Source organism: Mytilus edulis, chromosome 5 (genome assembly GCF_963676685.1).
Source record: "Mytilus edulis chromosome 5, xbMytEdul2.2, whole genome shotgun sequence".
Classification (NCBI taxonomy): Eukaryota; Metazoa; Mollusca; class Bivalvia; order Mytilida; family Mytilidae; genus Mytilus; species Mytilus edulis.
Genome location: NC_092348.1, coordinates 93,702,661 through 93,718,522, shown reverse-complemented (window position 1 = coordinate 93,718,522; position 15,862 = coordinate 93,702,661). Strand labels below are relative to the sequence as shown.

Below are 15,862 nucleotides of genomic sequence, written 5' to 3'. Positions count from 1 at the left end.
TAGTATATTCTGTAAAGAAAGTTGTTTATTAACAAACCACTTGGAAGTTGGATGTGGGTGCATTCAATCCTGCATTGCCCAACTGCAAGGGTTCTGTTCATCTATGCTATTGTAATAGATGTGCCTTGATGTGCCTAGGTTATTTCCTCTTAGTTTGGACAGATTAATTGTTTAGTATTAAAATGTATTTTAGGTTTGATTTGTTTAAACATACTAAAATACAAATAAGGATTGTTAATTTAACTGTTTTAGTATTTAACTTTGATATTTCTATAATGTTTTAAGAATATTCAAGTACCTATGACTTTTGAAACCTTTCATTAAATCTTTTACAAAAACTCATCTTTCAACACTTAACATACTTTCAACCACGCTCTGAATGCCCTTGATTTCGCGGATGTGTTCTAGTTTAGATAATCTGGCCTACTTTGCACATGTATTGGATTTGAATTCACAAATTGAAATCATCCCAGATCTCCTATTATTCATATAAGTCAATTTGTTGTATAGGTTGCTGAATTTTCTCTTTGCGTTGAAGACCCAGTGGTTGCCTTTGGCTGTTTTCTGCTCTTTGGTCGGGTTGTTGTCTCTTTGACATATTCCCCATTTCCATTCTCAATTCAATTTTGTGTAGTTTGAATTCCAATATGGTTGTGACCTACCAATGGCATCATCACTGACAAAAAATTGAAAAGATTAGTTTAGTAAATGATAGAATATATGTTCCATCTACATCACTTCTAAAAAAAATTAATAACCATATATTACGAAAAAGAAAAGTTAGATACTAAGTAAAAATTTAAAATTTTTTTAGAGTTATCAACCAAGATTTTTATTTCAATGTAGACAATCAAAAAACATTTTAGAAGGTACTTTTTGGGATTAAATTGAGAAAGTGACTTTAGTTTTAGATACAAAAAAAAGAAATAAATATGAGAAAACTATTGTTAGATTTAGTGATCACAGTTAAATATAAGTACAAATTGTACTCTCAGTGAATTTATGTCTTATTATTTTCATATTATCATAGTTGTCTCCCTTACAGCATGTTTAAATGTGAAGTATTAAAAAAAATAGAAAAAGCATTTAATGGATTTTAATTATTACACTCAAATGACCCTAAGGTCAACTTTTCTTCATTAACCAGGAAAAACATGGAATTCTGAAATCAAATTTTTCATTTGAATAAATTGCATGAAAATTAGTGCAGGTAATTGGCATGTGACAGCATGTTTTTGAATATTCTGTGCACTGTACAAATACATTAACAAAATTACCGAGGTTTTGTATATGAACAGTGTATAAACTTGGTCACCAAATACAACATTGATCACTGAATATGACTTGATATTCAAATAAGAACTCACATTGAAAATGGAGAGGAGTAAATCAAACTGACAAATGGAAACACTTTCCCTAATTTGATCATATGATCATTTACCAGTATATTATGAGATTGCTGGTCTTTTGTTTGTCAAGTCTATGCCTTTCTTCCTCAACTTTTGATTTAATGTTGAAACCTACAATATATGGTCAGATCATATGTTTTGTACATAAAAATTTGTACTATGCATGCTTTTTCAATTGAAATTGTTAGATCACAATGCATTCTAAAAGAACGAAAACCTATGAGACGAAGATAAGTTTACAAAAATTGTATTTTAAAATGAACCTTAATTAACTCTTTAATTATTGACAGCCATTCTATTTCAGAAATAACATTTAAAGATGGTGGTCACATGCTAGAATTATGAAAAGATATAATATCAAGAAGTATGGGTGACAGTGAGGATATATTACCCCCCAGGATTGAAGTCAGTCATTTTGCTGGATCTAAAGTATCAACCATTTCGGAAGAAAGCCTCATAGGTGGTAATGAAGAGCTTCCCGGAGGAGTGAGTAATCCAGTCTTTAAAGTAGAGGAACCCAGTGAAGTAACTACACCAGAACCAGAGCATTTTACCTTTGACACAGAATCTATTCAGCGTTTTAAGACCCAGCCCCGTAGAGGAACATATGCCGGGGGTATAAATCCAGCACATAGATTGTTAATTACCGAGAGGAGAAGTAGTGAAAATGTTGGCCCGTTACAAAATGACTACATTATTCCAAGTAAGTCAAGCTACAATAACATAGCTTTATAAAATAATAAAGGAGATGGGCTATGAATGCCAATGAGCCAACTATCCACCAAAGATCAAATAAAGGTGATTCTCTACTGTGTTTCACTTTGTTTCCTGACTAGTTACAACCCGTTCAATCCATTAAGATAGCAACTCCTTGTGCTTCTATTTTTATTGGTTCTGTTTATCATTTCAATGCATTTATATATTATAGTAATTAGTTTATTTGTTCACTGTCTTAATATATTCTATGCTTGTACAACCTAACATTATTCTTAGTTACTTGCATGAAAAGAGCCGTTTGCATTGATACATTATTCTGCTCGATCAGTTTACATTGTACTTTCATGAGTTCTTGAAATCTTTTTTCCCCTGGTGGTTCTTGAAGAAAATCTGCTGGTGGTCACTTTTATTTCTATTGCAAAATACTAAAATTGTCTCTGACCTTTGCAAAATTTAGGTGGTCAAAACTTCAGACCACCACTTTTCAAGAACTCGATGTACTGTGATTATTAGAGCGCAGTTTGTTTTCTCTGCATCATAAACATGCGAAAAAATATGACAAATTTGTTGAGATTGAATCTATATTACAGGTTGTTATTTATCAAGGCTATTTGAGCAGACTGATTGATTGTGTATTGGGATAAGTGTTATTCAATACAACATTCAGGTCACAGTTATATAGAGTAGAGAAAAAATCAATAGAGCCTCAACTATCAACCAATATTTCTCTGTTATTTGATTAAAGCATCTTCAATTTTATTGATTCAAACAGTTGAAGGTTCTAACACAATAAAAACAAACATTAATTGTATTTTGTAAATAAATTTGGATATAGGCAGCCAGTTTATAAATTAAGAGCATGCCTTGCAGAATCTAGGAATTCTTAACTATCAAACTTGTTAAGAATTTTAATAGTTTATTGAGTTAATATAGTTGTTGCCTTTAAACTGCACTCAAGAATATTAATTTGTGGTATATTACTGTATTAACTTTATTTTTTACTTGGTATTTGCAAGTCTGGGATGATTTTGAAAACAGTGCTGATCAATTATTTGTTCAGGAGTTATGCTGCTTGAAAATGTAAATTCTACAGAAAATTGCATTGTAAGCACTTTCCATTGTACAATTCTTACAAATTTTTGAAATATTTATCAATCACAGGGGGAATTTTATCAGCAATTCCTCAAAATTTTTAAAATAAGTGCTGGTCATCTATTTTTAATAGAGTTACTTACACCCATTGGAAATATTAGTTTTTATAGAAAATTAAGTTGGAAGCCATCACACCTACATTTTTGTAGTATTGTATGAAATTTATATAAAAGATTTCTGCAATGTCTAAAGGGAATTAGAAAATTATTGCTTATCTGTTATTTTTATAGAAGGTATATTTTCTATTGAAAGTAATTTATTTTAACATGGCATTGTTTGCACTCTTACTCCTACATTTCTTGTCGAAAATAGAAGTTTGTATCAAAGTAAATGATATCAGCTAGGTCTTAGAAGAATGCTGACCAATTATTTGTACAGGAATAATGTCCTTTTGAAATAGATATATATGGAAAATAATATTGTTCCAGGTTTGTTTAACAATCTCATGTCTACATTTCTTGTATTAAAAATATTTCTAAAAAGTTAAAAAGAACCAAACAATTGCCCCCGGCTAGATAAATAAGTAGAACCTGGGTGTCATTGGAACACTGTTCTTTGATTATTTATCTTTTTATAATTGATCCTCTGGACATTTCTTAATTACAGCTGAGATGGTAACCACTGAATTAAGAGAGAGCCATATCTCTTGCATGTTAACCTTGTAGATTTTGAAAAAGAGTAGGCTAATGCCGCTACAAGGCAGCACTCGCACCCGCAAAGTGAAAAGGGATTAATATAAGTTGCAAAACTTGTTTCCCAATCCACTATAAATAAATATGTTTAAACTAAACTAAACTGAATTCATTGTAACATACTTTTACAAAGAACAATTCATGGAAAATATATGGAAAACAAACAAATAGATGAAATAAATGCTCATAGTATTAAACAAGAATTATAGAATCAAATCAAATGAAAATTATCCTGTGATGATCCTGTCATTGTCTTGACAACCCAGTTCACAAACCCAAAGTGGTGGTTCCATGTAGGGGTTCATGGGTTTTGAAACCCCCCTTTTTTATGATCAATGCTTTTGAATGGAGACATTGTTTGAACTCCCCTTTTAAATATGGCTGGATCTTCCCCTGAACCCATACTGTCATCCAATGTTCAATATTCCAATTTATATCAGTATTTAAAATTTGAAGACATATTCCTAGACCATTTCTCCAGAGATTTTTTTATGAGCAGGAATGCACCTGAATTTTGAAAGCCTTACTAAGTGAAACTCTATTAGCCCCGAATACATGAGCATTAAAACCTTTAAAATAGACAGGACATAATTTTTCAATCAAGCTGTATTAGAACTTACATTTTATAACGTGTTCAATATATATCTATTTGTTAGTCTGGATTCTAAATAGAGTATTGACAGATTTTACACTGATTTTCCCGAAAGTCTTCCGATCGTGTATACGCTGCCAAAGACCAGGAAATCCAATTCATCACAAACAATTTCTTCTAAGGGTTAGGTATTGATTAAACATTACCAATACCGTAGAGAGACCAAAAATATTACATTCTCTCTTTCATGAATATATGTCTGGCTATACGAATCTGTAAAAATGACAGTTTCAATTTATATTTTGTAATTGAGGCTCATTGACCATTATATCTATGGCTTTTGTAATCGTAAGTTTGCATAGATGTAGTATATTTTATGGAGACAGCTGTGCACTGTGATTGAAATATCAAGTGATCGTCGTATGAAGCCTACACACATTCAAGTATAATAATTTCCATTGGATAAGTATAAATCATTGTGATTAAGAAGCTTTTAAAGGAAATTTTCTGTTCATTTTGGATAATTATTGCCTTTTTGTGTCTAAAATTTGTTCATTTGTGGAAATATATCTGTACTCTTTTAAGAAAACAAGGTTTATCTGTGTTATTGAAATTAATCCTTTCCTTGAAGTTATGTAAAACTTAGATTTAACAATTCATTATTCATTTTGTGGATACTGCAGTTTAAGTAATGTATTGATTTTGGATTTTGTTTTTGACAAAAGAGCCATGATGTTGCCTGTTATTCATTTGAGTGGAATATTATTTACACAATAGCTGGATTTAAATTTTTGTCAGTCTGACGTAAAATATTGAAGAAATTAATAAAACTGGTCGAATGTTTCAATACCTTGTCTCTCTATGATTTGGAGTTTTACATCGACTTGGTGGGGCGCCAGACAGCCGCAAAAAGAAGAAATGGCGTGGAGAAACCCCACAGATAGGGATGAGGCTATATCCCTTCAGGAGTTTGACATTGATGATAGTAGATGTCCATTACTCTATCAAGCTTCTAGTGAGAACAGTAGGCATTTTTTAAGTATTTATTTGATGAAAGTGATATTTATATCAGTTTGTCCAAGATAGGTAAATATTTGGCAGAATTGGCTACTTTTATGATGTTTGTATCCAAGATTCGCATAAGGGGATTAAAAATTAAAAAAGAATATGGGAAAATTAAAACAAAGCTTATTTTCCCCATATACATATGAGAGGGCCCTCATGGGGTTTTTGATTATGTGATTACTTGGCCGTTTTTTTAATGATTATTTGATTATTAAGCCAAATATTTCATGATTATTTGATTACCTAGGACTGTATTTTTAGTTTATGATTATTTGATTACTAAAGATAAGCAAATATTTAATAATTATGTGATTATATTGGCAAAAAAATGGTGATTATGTGATTACTAGGACCCCCCCATGAGGGGCCTCATATGAGAAATTGAATATGTTTTTATATGAATTTGTTGTTTTAAATGTAAATTCCATGTATTTTTTTTTCATTTGAGAAGTAAAAATTAAATGTTTTCACAACTCTGCAATATATATGGCCTTTAATATTGTATAGACTCCAGCCTATTGTTGTATTTTGACCATAAAGTGTCTTTTGTTTATTTGCATAGTTAGGTTTCTGTCTCATTGATGTATACCCCAAATCTCTGTTCTCATTGATGTATACCCCAAATCTCTGTTCACATTGATGTATACCCCAAATCTCTGTTCTCATTGATGTATACCTCAAATCTCTGTTCACATTCATACAATTAGTACAGGAAACTGCTGTGCTCAGTATGGCATTTGGATCTTATAGATTTTTTTTTCTTTTTCAAAATTTATCATATATGAATATATTCTAAAATTTAAAATGATTATAAATGTAGTTAAGTCATCATTTAAAACATAAATAGCAGGATTAAATTGTGTTAATATGAATACAAATAGAACATGTTTACGCCCACCATTTAATTGTTTGTTGATGTTGATCTCTAACGTGTTGTTGTCTCTATCTTGGTGGAAGTGTAACTGTTAACGTCTTTGGTTAATGCCTTGGAATTGTTTATAATGATATTTTTTTTAACCATTTAGAGCTTATACTTTTATGGTGGCACATTATTTAAACAGTTACCAAACAGCACATTATCAATATATAAAGATATCCATGATAAACAAACATTTGGTCTTAGATGCCATATTTTTTTTTATAGTTGCTATTGGCTTATAAGGCGAGATTTAAAAGAATGTCTGTTTCCCCTCCCATGGGTCTACCCTTTGCAAACAGACCAGGAAGGCAGGTTCTTTTTTTTCTTTATAACTGCATATCATAGCAACTTGTTACATGAATGGTTTGAGTTATCCAACCAAAGCCACTTATCAGTTGTTTGTGCTCAATTTGAGTGTATTTATTTAGATTATTAATTCATGTACATTTGGTTTTAAGCACCTTCCAAAAATGGAAACAAATTATTTTCGAGAAAAAGAAGTATTTCCATTTTTTTTTATGGAATAGAATTTTTTGACCATGGGGCTTATTTTTGACACGGATGGGGGAGGGGAAACAAACATATTTTTAATTTTGGCCTAACTAGCTGTCAGTAACTGTGAGTACTTTCAGATCTGTACTTGGTGTCTTTTTGTTTTTGGGATATAGGGTACCCAGCCAATTATGTCCTCTCTGTGTTTTCGTTATTATGTATTTCTGTTTGTATCCATCTGATGAGTTCAGCCTCTTTCAACTGATTTTAATAGTTAATTCTTATGCTGTACTGTTACAACACTGTCTCTGGTTAGGGGAGGGTTGGGATCCCGCTAACATGTTTAACCCCACCTCATTCTGTATGTGCCTGTCCCAAGTCAGGAGCCTGTAATTCAGTGGTTGTCGTTTGTTGATGTGTTACCTATTTGATTTTTCGTTCATTTTTATACGCCCATAAAAAATTTGACAGGACGTATTATGGTATACAAATGTCTGTCTGTTTGGCATAAACATGTCAGACCGTAACTTGAGAATGACTTATCCAAATTTCATGAAACTTTACAAAGTTGTTTCTTATGATGGTAAAACAATGTAAATACTTTTAGAGTTACAGGACTTTGTGAGTAAAACAGGGGTGATTATGATTATTGCTTTAAACTTTACACACTCCTTAGTTATATTAATCTAAAGATCTATATACTTTTGGTTTTGATTCAAAATTTTATTTTAGAGTTTTGAGTTTTTTGTAAAAAAAAGAAATTTTTCACATGTTAGAAACTATTTATGATTATTGCATAAATTTTCACACACAAGACGACAGGCATATCATGCGCTCATGGCGCAGCTGTTTATTTGGTACTTAAATTAGGCTGTTAATTTTCTTGTTTGAATAGTTTAACATCAGTCATTTTGGGTCCTTTTAAACCTGACTATACAATATGGGCTTTGCTCATTATGAAGGCTGTACGGTGACCTATAATTATTTATTTCTGTGTCATTTGGTCTCTAGTGGAGAGTAATCTCATTAGCAATCATACCACATCTTTTCATATATTCATACCATTGAGTAGCATTTATCAAAAACATTTTGATGCCTTTCATCATTTGGTTGCTCTGTCGGAAACATTTACTCTAATTATATTCCTATTCATATGATTGTCAGAGTTTTATATATAATAATACAGTTCTATGTTCCCTTTGTCCCAGTATTCTTCAGATATTAAAAAATTCATTGTCACACTAAGTGTATCAAACAAAGTTGATCAATTTATAATTGATTATCATACATTTATATAGTACTGGCAAGGAAAGTCCATTCATCAATAAATAATTGAATTGTTCAATGATGGGCTGTACCTGTAATAGAATTCTTCACTGAAGTATCTTATGAAAAATCTGTATCTAGAAAGTAGGAAATTAAAGTTCCAATGTACATGCTTTATCAGAAAGGATGGGAGTATTCTCTAACATATGGGTATTATAAGACAACTCATCTCAGCTAGGATGGAAAATGTTCAGATGAAAAGATGAGTTTTTGTGATATTTAAAGAAATTGACATATTTTAATTCTGTCTATGAAGAAATAATACAAAATATGGTGCAGTGACACTGAATAAAAAGTGTGCACCACATTTTTGACATTATTTCAATTTGACAGAAAAAAAATATTGGTCATTCCTTATAATTAAATTCTGAATTCTATTATAAAGGAGTAAATCATGATAAAACGTTGATGACATTACAGTAACATCAAAAGACACCTACTTAGAGAAATCCCCTAAATGAAATAACTGAACACAAATAAATAGATTTAGTATCATTAATTGACTGAAATGGAAATTTTTTACTAAAGCTGAACTCTAGTTGTGATGCAATGAAGAGCATCTCTTGGGAAAATGAATCAATTTACTCACATCATTGACATCATATCTATAATAAATAGTTGATGTTGTCTTCTTATTTATGTGTATCAGATTCAATTATAGCTATAATTTGACTGATTTGAATTATAGAGTCGACTCTCATTGTCGTGGGACACAAACCAGTAGAATTTACTACTTATGGTTGAGAGCTATGTGTAACATTCTTGTCTTTACTAAGGGACCTTACTGTTTAGGAATTTGTTATGGATGGCAGCAGGCCTATGGCTTGCGGTTCGATTTGGGCCAAGGCTCCGTGTTGAAGACCATACTTTGACCTGTAATGGTTTGCTTTTACAAATTGTGACTTAGATGGAGAGTTGTCTCTTTGACACTCATACCACATCTTTTTATATCTATCTTTATTTACATGTAATCTGTAATGAATTTATTCACAACTTTTCTAGACTTTAGAGCTTCATCAGATACACAGTTAGGAGACTTAAGTTTAGATGCTATTTCACCCTAAGAATTAAGAATTGTACGCTGACGTCTAGAATGTCCTTGATCTTTATGTTTATACTCTATTTCAGCTTTTCTTCATATCTGTATAGAGATTTGTGTTTAACAGATGTCATATCATTTTATTTGTCTTCTACAATGATCAAGTCATAAGTTTTTATTTTTTCTTCAACTTCTTTCCCCAAAAAATAGAATCACAATAATACTGATCTTCAAGAAAAATTCTAACTTCTGTAAAGTCTGTAATCAAATGGCAAAATCAAAAGCTCAAAACACACATACCTGCAAACTTTTTCAAAATGCCCATGGGGTTTTTACGTGCAGGATAGCTCTTATAGTCCTAAAAACCTTTAAGGGGCCTTCAAATGTATTTTAATGTTGTTTTTTGGATTCTTCATACTTTTAAAAGCATAAAGCCATAGTTAAATTAACTGTTTTGTTTAAAATTGTAGACAAAATTGCTCTTTCAACATTTTCATTTGGGAGCTTTCAGGGGGGAAAACCCCTACAAATAGTGACAGTTGGCAGGTATGAACACATCAAATGAATGGAAAACAACTGTCATATTCCTAACTTGGTACGGGCATTTTTGTTTGTAGAAAATGGTGGATTGAACCTGGTTTTATAGCTAGCTAAACCTCACACTTGTATGACAGTCACATAAAATTCCATTATATTGACTACAATGCATGAACAAAACAAACTTTTATGGCCAAGAATCCAGTGAGAGCTAGTATAGTAACACTTCTCCATGCCTACATATGTGCTAACATCTGAGTTTGGATAAGTTATACTTTTAGATCAATTTTCTTAAATGTATGACAATATATATGGGATATTACCTAAATTATGATAAGAAATACATTCTTGAGTAAATTTTGTTAGGGTTGGGAGTAAAATGCGTAAATACCAAATCACCATTGCAGTGTTCTCATATAAAAAAAAATTGGTCACAGTGACATACTTTTTTTCTTCTAATTTTTAAAAAGTTTCACTTATGTGTCTTGCATACACAATGTATCAGTATGAGATAGTTTATTAATTTGGATGATACATATCTCCTGAATTGAGAACAAATGGTATTTTTAATCAACTAATATATGTATGAAAAAAACTTTAGATATCCATACAAACCATGGAATACAGTTCACCAGTGATGATTTGGGACAGAAACAATCCAATGATTGGGACAGCTTCCCCTCGGAAGGACGATTACCAGCCCCTCCCACCCCAGGACTACTGAGCATCAATGGCTATGATAGACACGGCCATCCTCCACCCAGTCCAGGGTTACTCAGTATTAATTCTGTATGGAGTGAACTGGGGAAAATCAGCTCAAGAAGATCTTCATATACTGAATCTAATGAAAGGTATAATTGAGATAACTGGGAGTATAGCAAGAAAATTGTCCACGTGTAGACATTTATGCAAGATTACATGACAGGACTGACACTCATTCAAATAGGTTGGGTGGGGCATCTTAATTAAAATCCATAAACTTGTTTAGTAATTTGTCCAAATGAAGTTTTTATGATGCTTTATTAAAAAATATAATAAAAGAATGGGTCACTGGACTTTTTTTTACGCTACAGGTTGTGCAAAATTGACAGATTTTGTATATATGATGCATGGAAAATCCAATTTTGTGTGATATATAGAAAACTAAATGATAGAATATTAAGATAAATGTGAAAAGATAGCTCTTACAGATAAGAAAAAGAAAAAATAGGGTCTCCAAACTTGGTTTCTTGCTTTGTATTAAAAATAGGTAAATTCAAAACACTTTCTATTCTAAAAATAACTTTATCATAGTTTTTTCCATCTACTCACTGAGTTATCTCACCTTATTTGGCAAAGTTGAAATAAAATTTAATCAAACATTAATATTATGTTTTATAGAAATTACAGCCGTAAATATGATTTTTTACATCAAAAGTCTGGCACATGAGTTACAAACTACTCCCAAAATTTGCACATTTCATCAAAGATCTAGACCAACTATTTATCTGCTACTTTAAAATCCAAAATGGAGGAAGACATCCAAGCTACCTTGGTAATAGCCGACTGTGCAAGGGCTGTATAGCCAGTTAAGGTCGTTAAAAATGTCTATCTTTATTGCCACCTTTATGCTATTTAAGTCTTTAGAAGAATCTATTAAACAGATAAACCAGTAAATCTTAGTTACTTAATCAAAACAATATAGATCTATAATCATACTATTAAGAATATAATATTGAAAATTAATGTAGCAATATAGTAATAATGTTCCTATTCAGTTATGCACAGAGAAAATAATTTATATAATAGCATGCAATAAATATTAATGGACTACTGGGGAAAATCACGGAGAAGTATATACAGTGAATATTTTTGTCACAGATGTTATTGATTCCCAGGGATATAAGCATCAGGCCAGTAATTGATATGTCTTATAAAACAATGTAATTTCACTTTTATTACATTTATATTTAAATGAATGCTAGGTTTTTATGCATTTTTCGTTAACTGCTTTTTAAATTGAAGAGAACATTTTGAGATTTAAATTGACAGTATAAGAAATACAATTTAGATATGACATTGAGGTTTGAAATTACTGTTTTTCTTCGGTTTTTTGGGGTCATTATTATTTTTCTTCTGATTTCGTAGGTTATTACTTATTTTTATATATTGGTTGTTACACCAATATTAGCTTCTTTTAATGATCAGATTATGTGTTTTCAACCACACACACGCACACACTGAAACCTCGATGAAATATTGATTGTGTGTTAAAGGTTAAGTCAGAAATAGAAATGGACTTTATTGCCACTAAAATTTATATTATAGATTGTAAGTGCGTTGCTCTTATAACAGAGCCAATAGGGAAATTTTCTATTTCTGTTTAATAATATGATAGATGTCCTTAGATGGCATATATTATTCAGATCTACTATAAGATAGAGCCTCACAAGCACATATTCTATGATATATATTTGTATTTATACAAACATGACAGGAATATTACTTAAAAGGACCTGAATAAAAGTTCCTTATTTTGTATAGATGAAATATGGAACTAGAGGCAATTCTTGATTCCAACTGGTCAGTATCTAAATGTCTTTCTTTAAAAATACAAATGCCAAAAGCATTTTAAACTTTGCAATTCCTATTTCTAATATAATGTTTTTTCACTTGTGACAGCTTTTAGTTCTTGTTGCAGCCTTTGGATAATCACATTTTCATCTACTTGTCTGACTGCAAGGCTAGTTTGAACCAAACTGCATGTATGAATTAATGTATGGAAGGGTTTTTGAAAATATTCCCTTTAAAAAAATGGAATGAAATTCTGCTAAATTACTGTGCTAGTTTTTGTGCCTGCTTATAATATTATACTTGAACTTTGCAAAACTCATTTCAGATGGGGGTTAATGTCCAACCTCAAGATAATCTTAATATTTCAGATTTATATAATATTTCTATTTTATATAGCTCCTTTAGAAGTGGATCTCTGTCCAACCTGAGCAGTAGTCTTAGTGAACATCTTCATAACTTGGTCAGAGCTTTCTCTAGTCGGACAGAAAGGGTCAAGGCCAGTACAGTAATTCCACCTTCACCTTCAGATACACCAGAGTATGATGCTAATTCAGATGCCTTATCAGGTATATTTAATCTATTAAACTTTTACATAAAATACCTCCGACCCAGGGAGAGCTGTTTAGCGGGTCAAGGTTGTTAAAAACTTTCATCATCATAAAATACTTGAGCTTGAGTCTTTTAGCAAAACTAGCCTCAACCTCTCCCAAAACCTTCTTGTTTTTATATATCTCAAAAACTACAATAAGCAAGATCATTAAAGACTAAAATGCAATTTTGATTTGGGCGATATTGGGAAAAATCTGGTTTGTCAGAAAAAAATTCAAAATGCAAGTTTGAATTATTGCGATAATAACCCTGTTGCATCTTTTGCAAAAATAAAACATCAAAATAAATTCTGAATTTACAGTATTTAACACTGTGATATCCAGTAAGAACACAATCTTTACACAAGATTTTGTTGAATGTGTAAGTAACCATGACATTGAAACTGAGGTAAAAATGCCTTTGAGGGCTTTAAATGAATTTTGATTAAAGGTTGTTTTAGAATTTAACCTTTGATCCTTCACTTTGTAAAAAATCTCAAGCATAAAAATTAAGAATTTACTACTTTTATTGAGTAAAAAGCAGGTAGTTATAACCCTGCTCCCAAAAGGGGGGATACTGTTTAACCCTGTCTGCCCTTCCCATTAAAATTTGTCACTTTTTTCCCAAGGAAGTATAATAGTTTCCTGAAAATATTTTTCCAGCTTCATGTCATCATGCTATACTGTGTGAAGGGCTTCAGATCCATTGCTCATCAACTTTCTGTTTACCGAATGTTTATATATTTTTCTAATGCATACTGGCCATTTATGAAATTTTTATGGTATTTTCTATATAACTGCATTTAACTGCTTCCTGAAAATGGCTATTAGGCTTCATGTGAACCTGCTTTACCATGTAATGTGCTCTTAGATTCATTTTACTTCAACTTCCTGTTTATTAAATACTAAAACATGGGTATCATTAGAGATCAACAGCTCACAGGTCTACCTGCTAAAATATGAAGATTACCTGGACAAAGATGTCAAAACTTTCATAAATAGTCATACAAAAGTCAAAAGTCAATGAATATGACTAAAGGTTAATTAATTAAACATTCTTTTGAGCAAATAAGCCAAAAAAATTATGTTTTTATGGACCATCAGATTTAACAGGTAATGTTCATTATATTTTCAGCAATCACCAACTTTGAAGAGCCACCACAAAGAACACATAGGATTGATTCGTTCATTCCGGGTCACAAGCCTACTCCTACAGGAGAACCTGAGGAAGAACATCACCTGTTCAGGTGTTGTAGATCAACCAGATTTACCTGTAAACTTCCAAAGGTGTTTGAAGCACAAAGTAAGTAGTTTTATCTGCTTCTTTTTATACTTAAATCTGAAGCTTTTGATAATATAATTTTCCACTCAGAACTCCAAATTCAGTTTTCCATTATCAACTGTTTAGAAACAAATCCAGCAAAAAAATATCATTCACCTACAAATTATATAGAAAGTGACAATAATGGTCAACTTGGATAAAAAATCAGTATTGAGAAAATTTTGCACAATTACTATTTTATATTGGTTTTGTTCTAAAAGATATAGTTTGTATAGAATGCATCTTTAAAATAAATACAAGGGGAGATAATTATATAATAAAAAAAATATAAAATCAAAAAAAAAATAATAAATATTTATTTTCTTAAATAAACTTACATTTTATGACGGAAGGTTATTCATTGTATTGGGGGTATATCACATTTTTAAACAAAATTGATGAGGTAAAAAAATACAAAGACTTCTGTATTTTTTTATACATGTTTCTTGTTTTAGGTAAAATTTACATGGGGTGGTTATTTTTGGTAACCTGTACTTTTATGTACAATGCCTATTCCATTCCACTAAGAGCATCATTCCAAACAAGATATATGGACGACAAAAACAAACTGTATTGGTTATTAGCAGACTATACAGCTGATGTTATTTATTTATTGGATATTTTAGTGTTCAAACCGAGGCTGACCTATTTAGTCAGCGGATTGAATGAGGTAAATTTGCAATTAGTTTGTTTAATTTGTCGATGAAGATTATAGATTGTTAAATGTATAAAAGTGCAAATTATTCTGTATTTGATTGTTGATTATATAAAAGTGCACATTAATTTGTATTTAAAAAGGAAGCTGTATATATATGATAGCAAAGGCTGTTTTATTCCAATTGATTGTATACCATACAAAAATGATTTCCCAAATTAAGTGCAAGTAGTTGAACTTCTGTAATAAACTTTATCATGTACTTATTAAAAAAAATACAGAAATTATTGAGGGCCAGATTTACATAGATCAGTTTGAGCATAAAACCCCAATTCATTTAAACTGCCTTGTTTAATTTAGATAAATGAATTTGAGAATAGCATGGTGTGTCTTTATACGCAAATATCCAATACATCTATTACATTCATTTCTTGATATTACCACATATATAGTATTGGAGGATAATCACGTTGAAGATGGATATTTGTATTTCAATTGAGTTTTTTCTTCTCCAATATGTTATTGATGCTCAATAGATATCTAATTGTTTGAATAGTTTCTTTTAATGCTTTTGTAGACTGACGTTAAAAAAACAAGAAAACATTACATGAAGAAGAGTATATTCAAGGTAGATTTTATTATAGAAGACACATACTGTGGATTCATTATATTATGTGGATACCAACTTTCATGGATTAAAGAAAACATGGACATTTGATTTTGTGGTTCTGCCAAACCTATCAAAAATTTATATTTCATTGAACATTTGAGGTCCTGTTATAGCCATGAAATCCACGAAAATTGAT

The 15,862-nt window shown here is 31.0% G+C and overlaps 1 protein-coding gene across 2 annotated transcripts in view; it reads left to right on the top strand.

The window, feature by feature from the left end:
• LOC139525572 (uncharacterized) overlaps positions 1-15,862 on the top strand; it is a 53,042-nt gene that overhangs the window by 10,019 nt on the left and 27,161 nt on the right. Inside the window, exons 2-7 of one of the 2 annotated variants that reach the window (XM_071321035.1) lie at positions 1,714-2,112; positions 10,542-10,791; positions 12,890-13,059; positions 14,216-14,383; positions 14,857-15,071; positions 15,634-15,684. In XM_071321035.1, coding sequence (XP_071177136.1) covers positions 1,776-2,112; positions 10,542-10,791; positions 12,890-13,059; positions 14,216-14,383; positions 14,857-15,071; positions 15,634-15,684 — 1,191 coding nt within the window. In that variant the 5' untranslated portion in view covers positions 1,714-1,775. Of the gene's footprint in view, positions 1-1,713; positions 2,113-5,307; positions 5,587-10,541; positions 10,792-12,889; positions 13,060-14,215; positions 14,384-14,856; positions 15,072-15,633; positions 15,685-15,862 lie in introns of those variants that run through there. The other variant, XM_071321036.1, reaches the window with a different exon arrangement.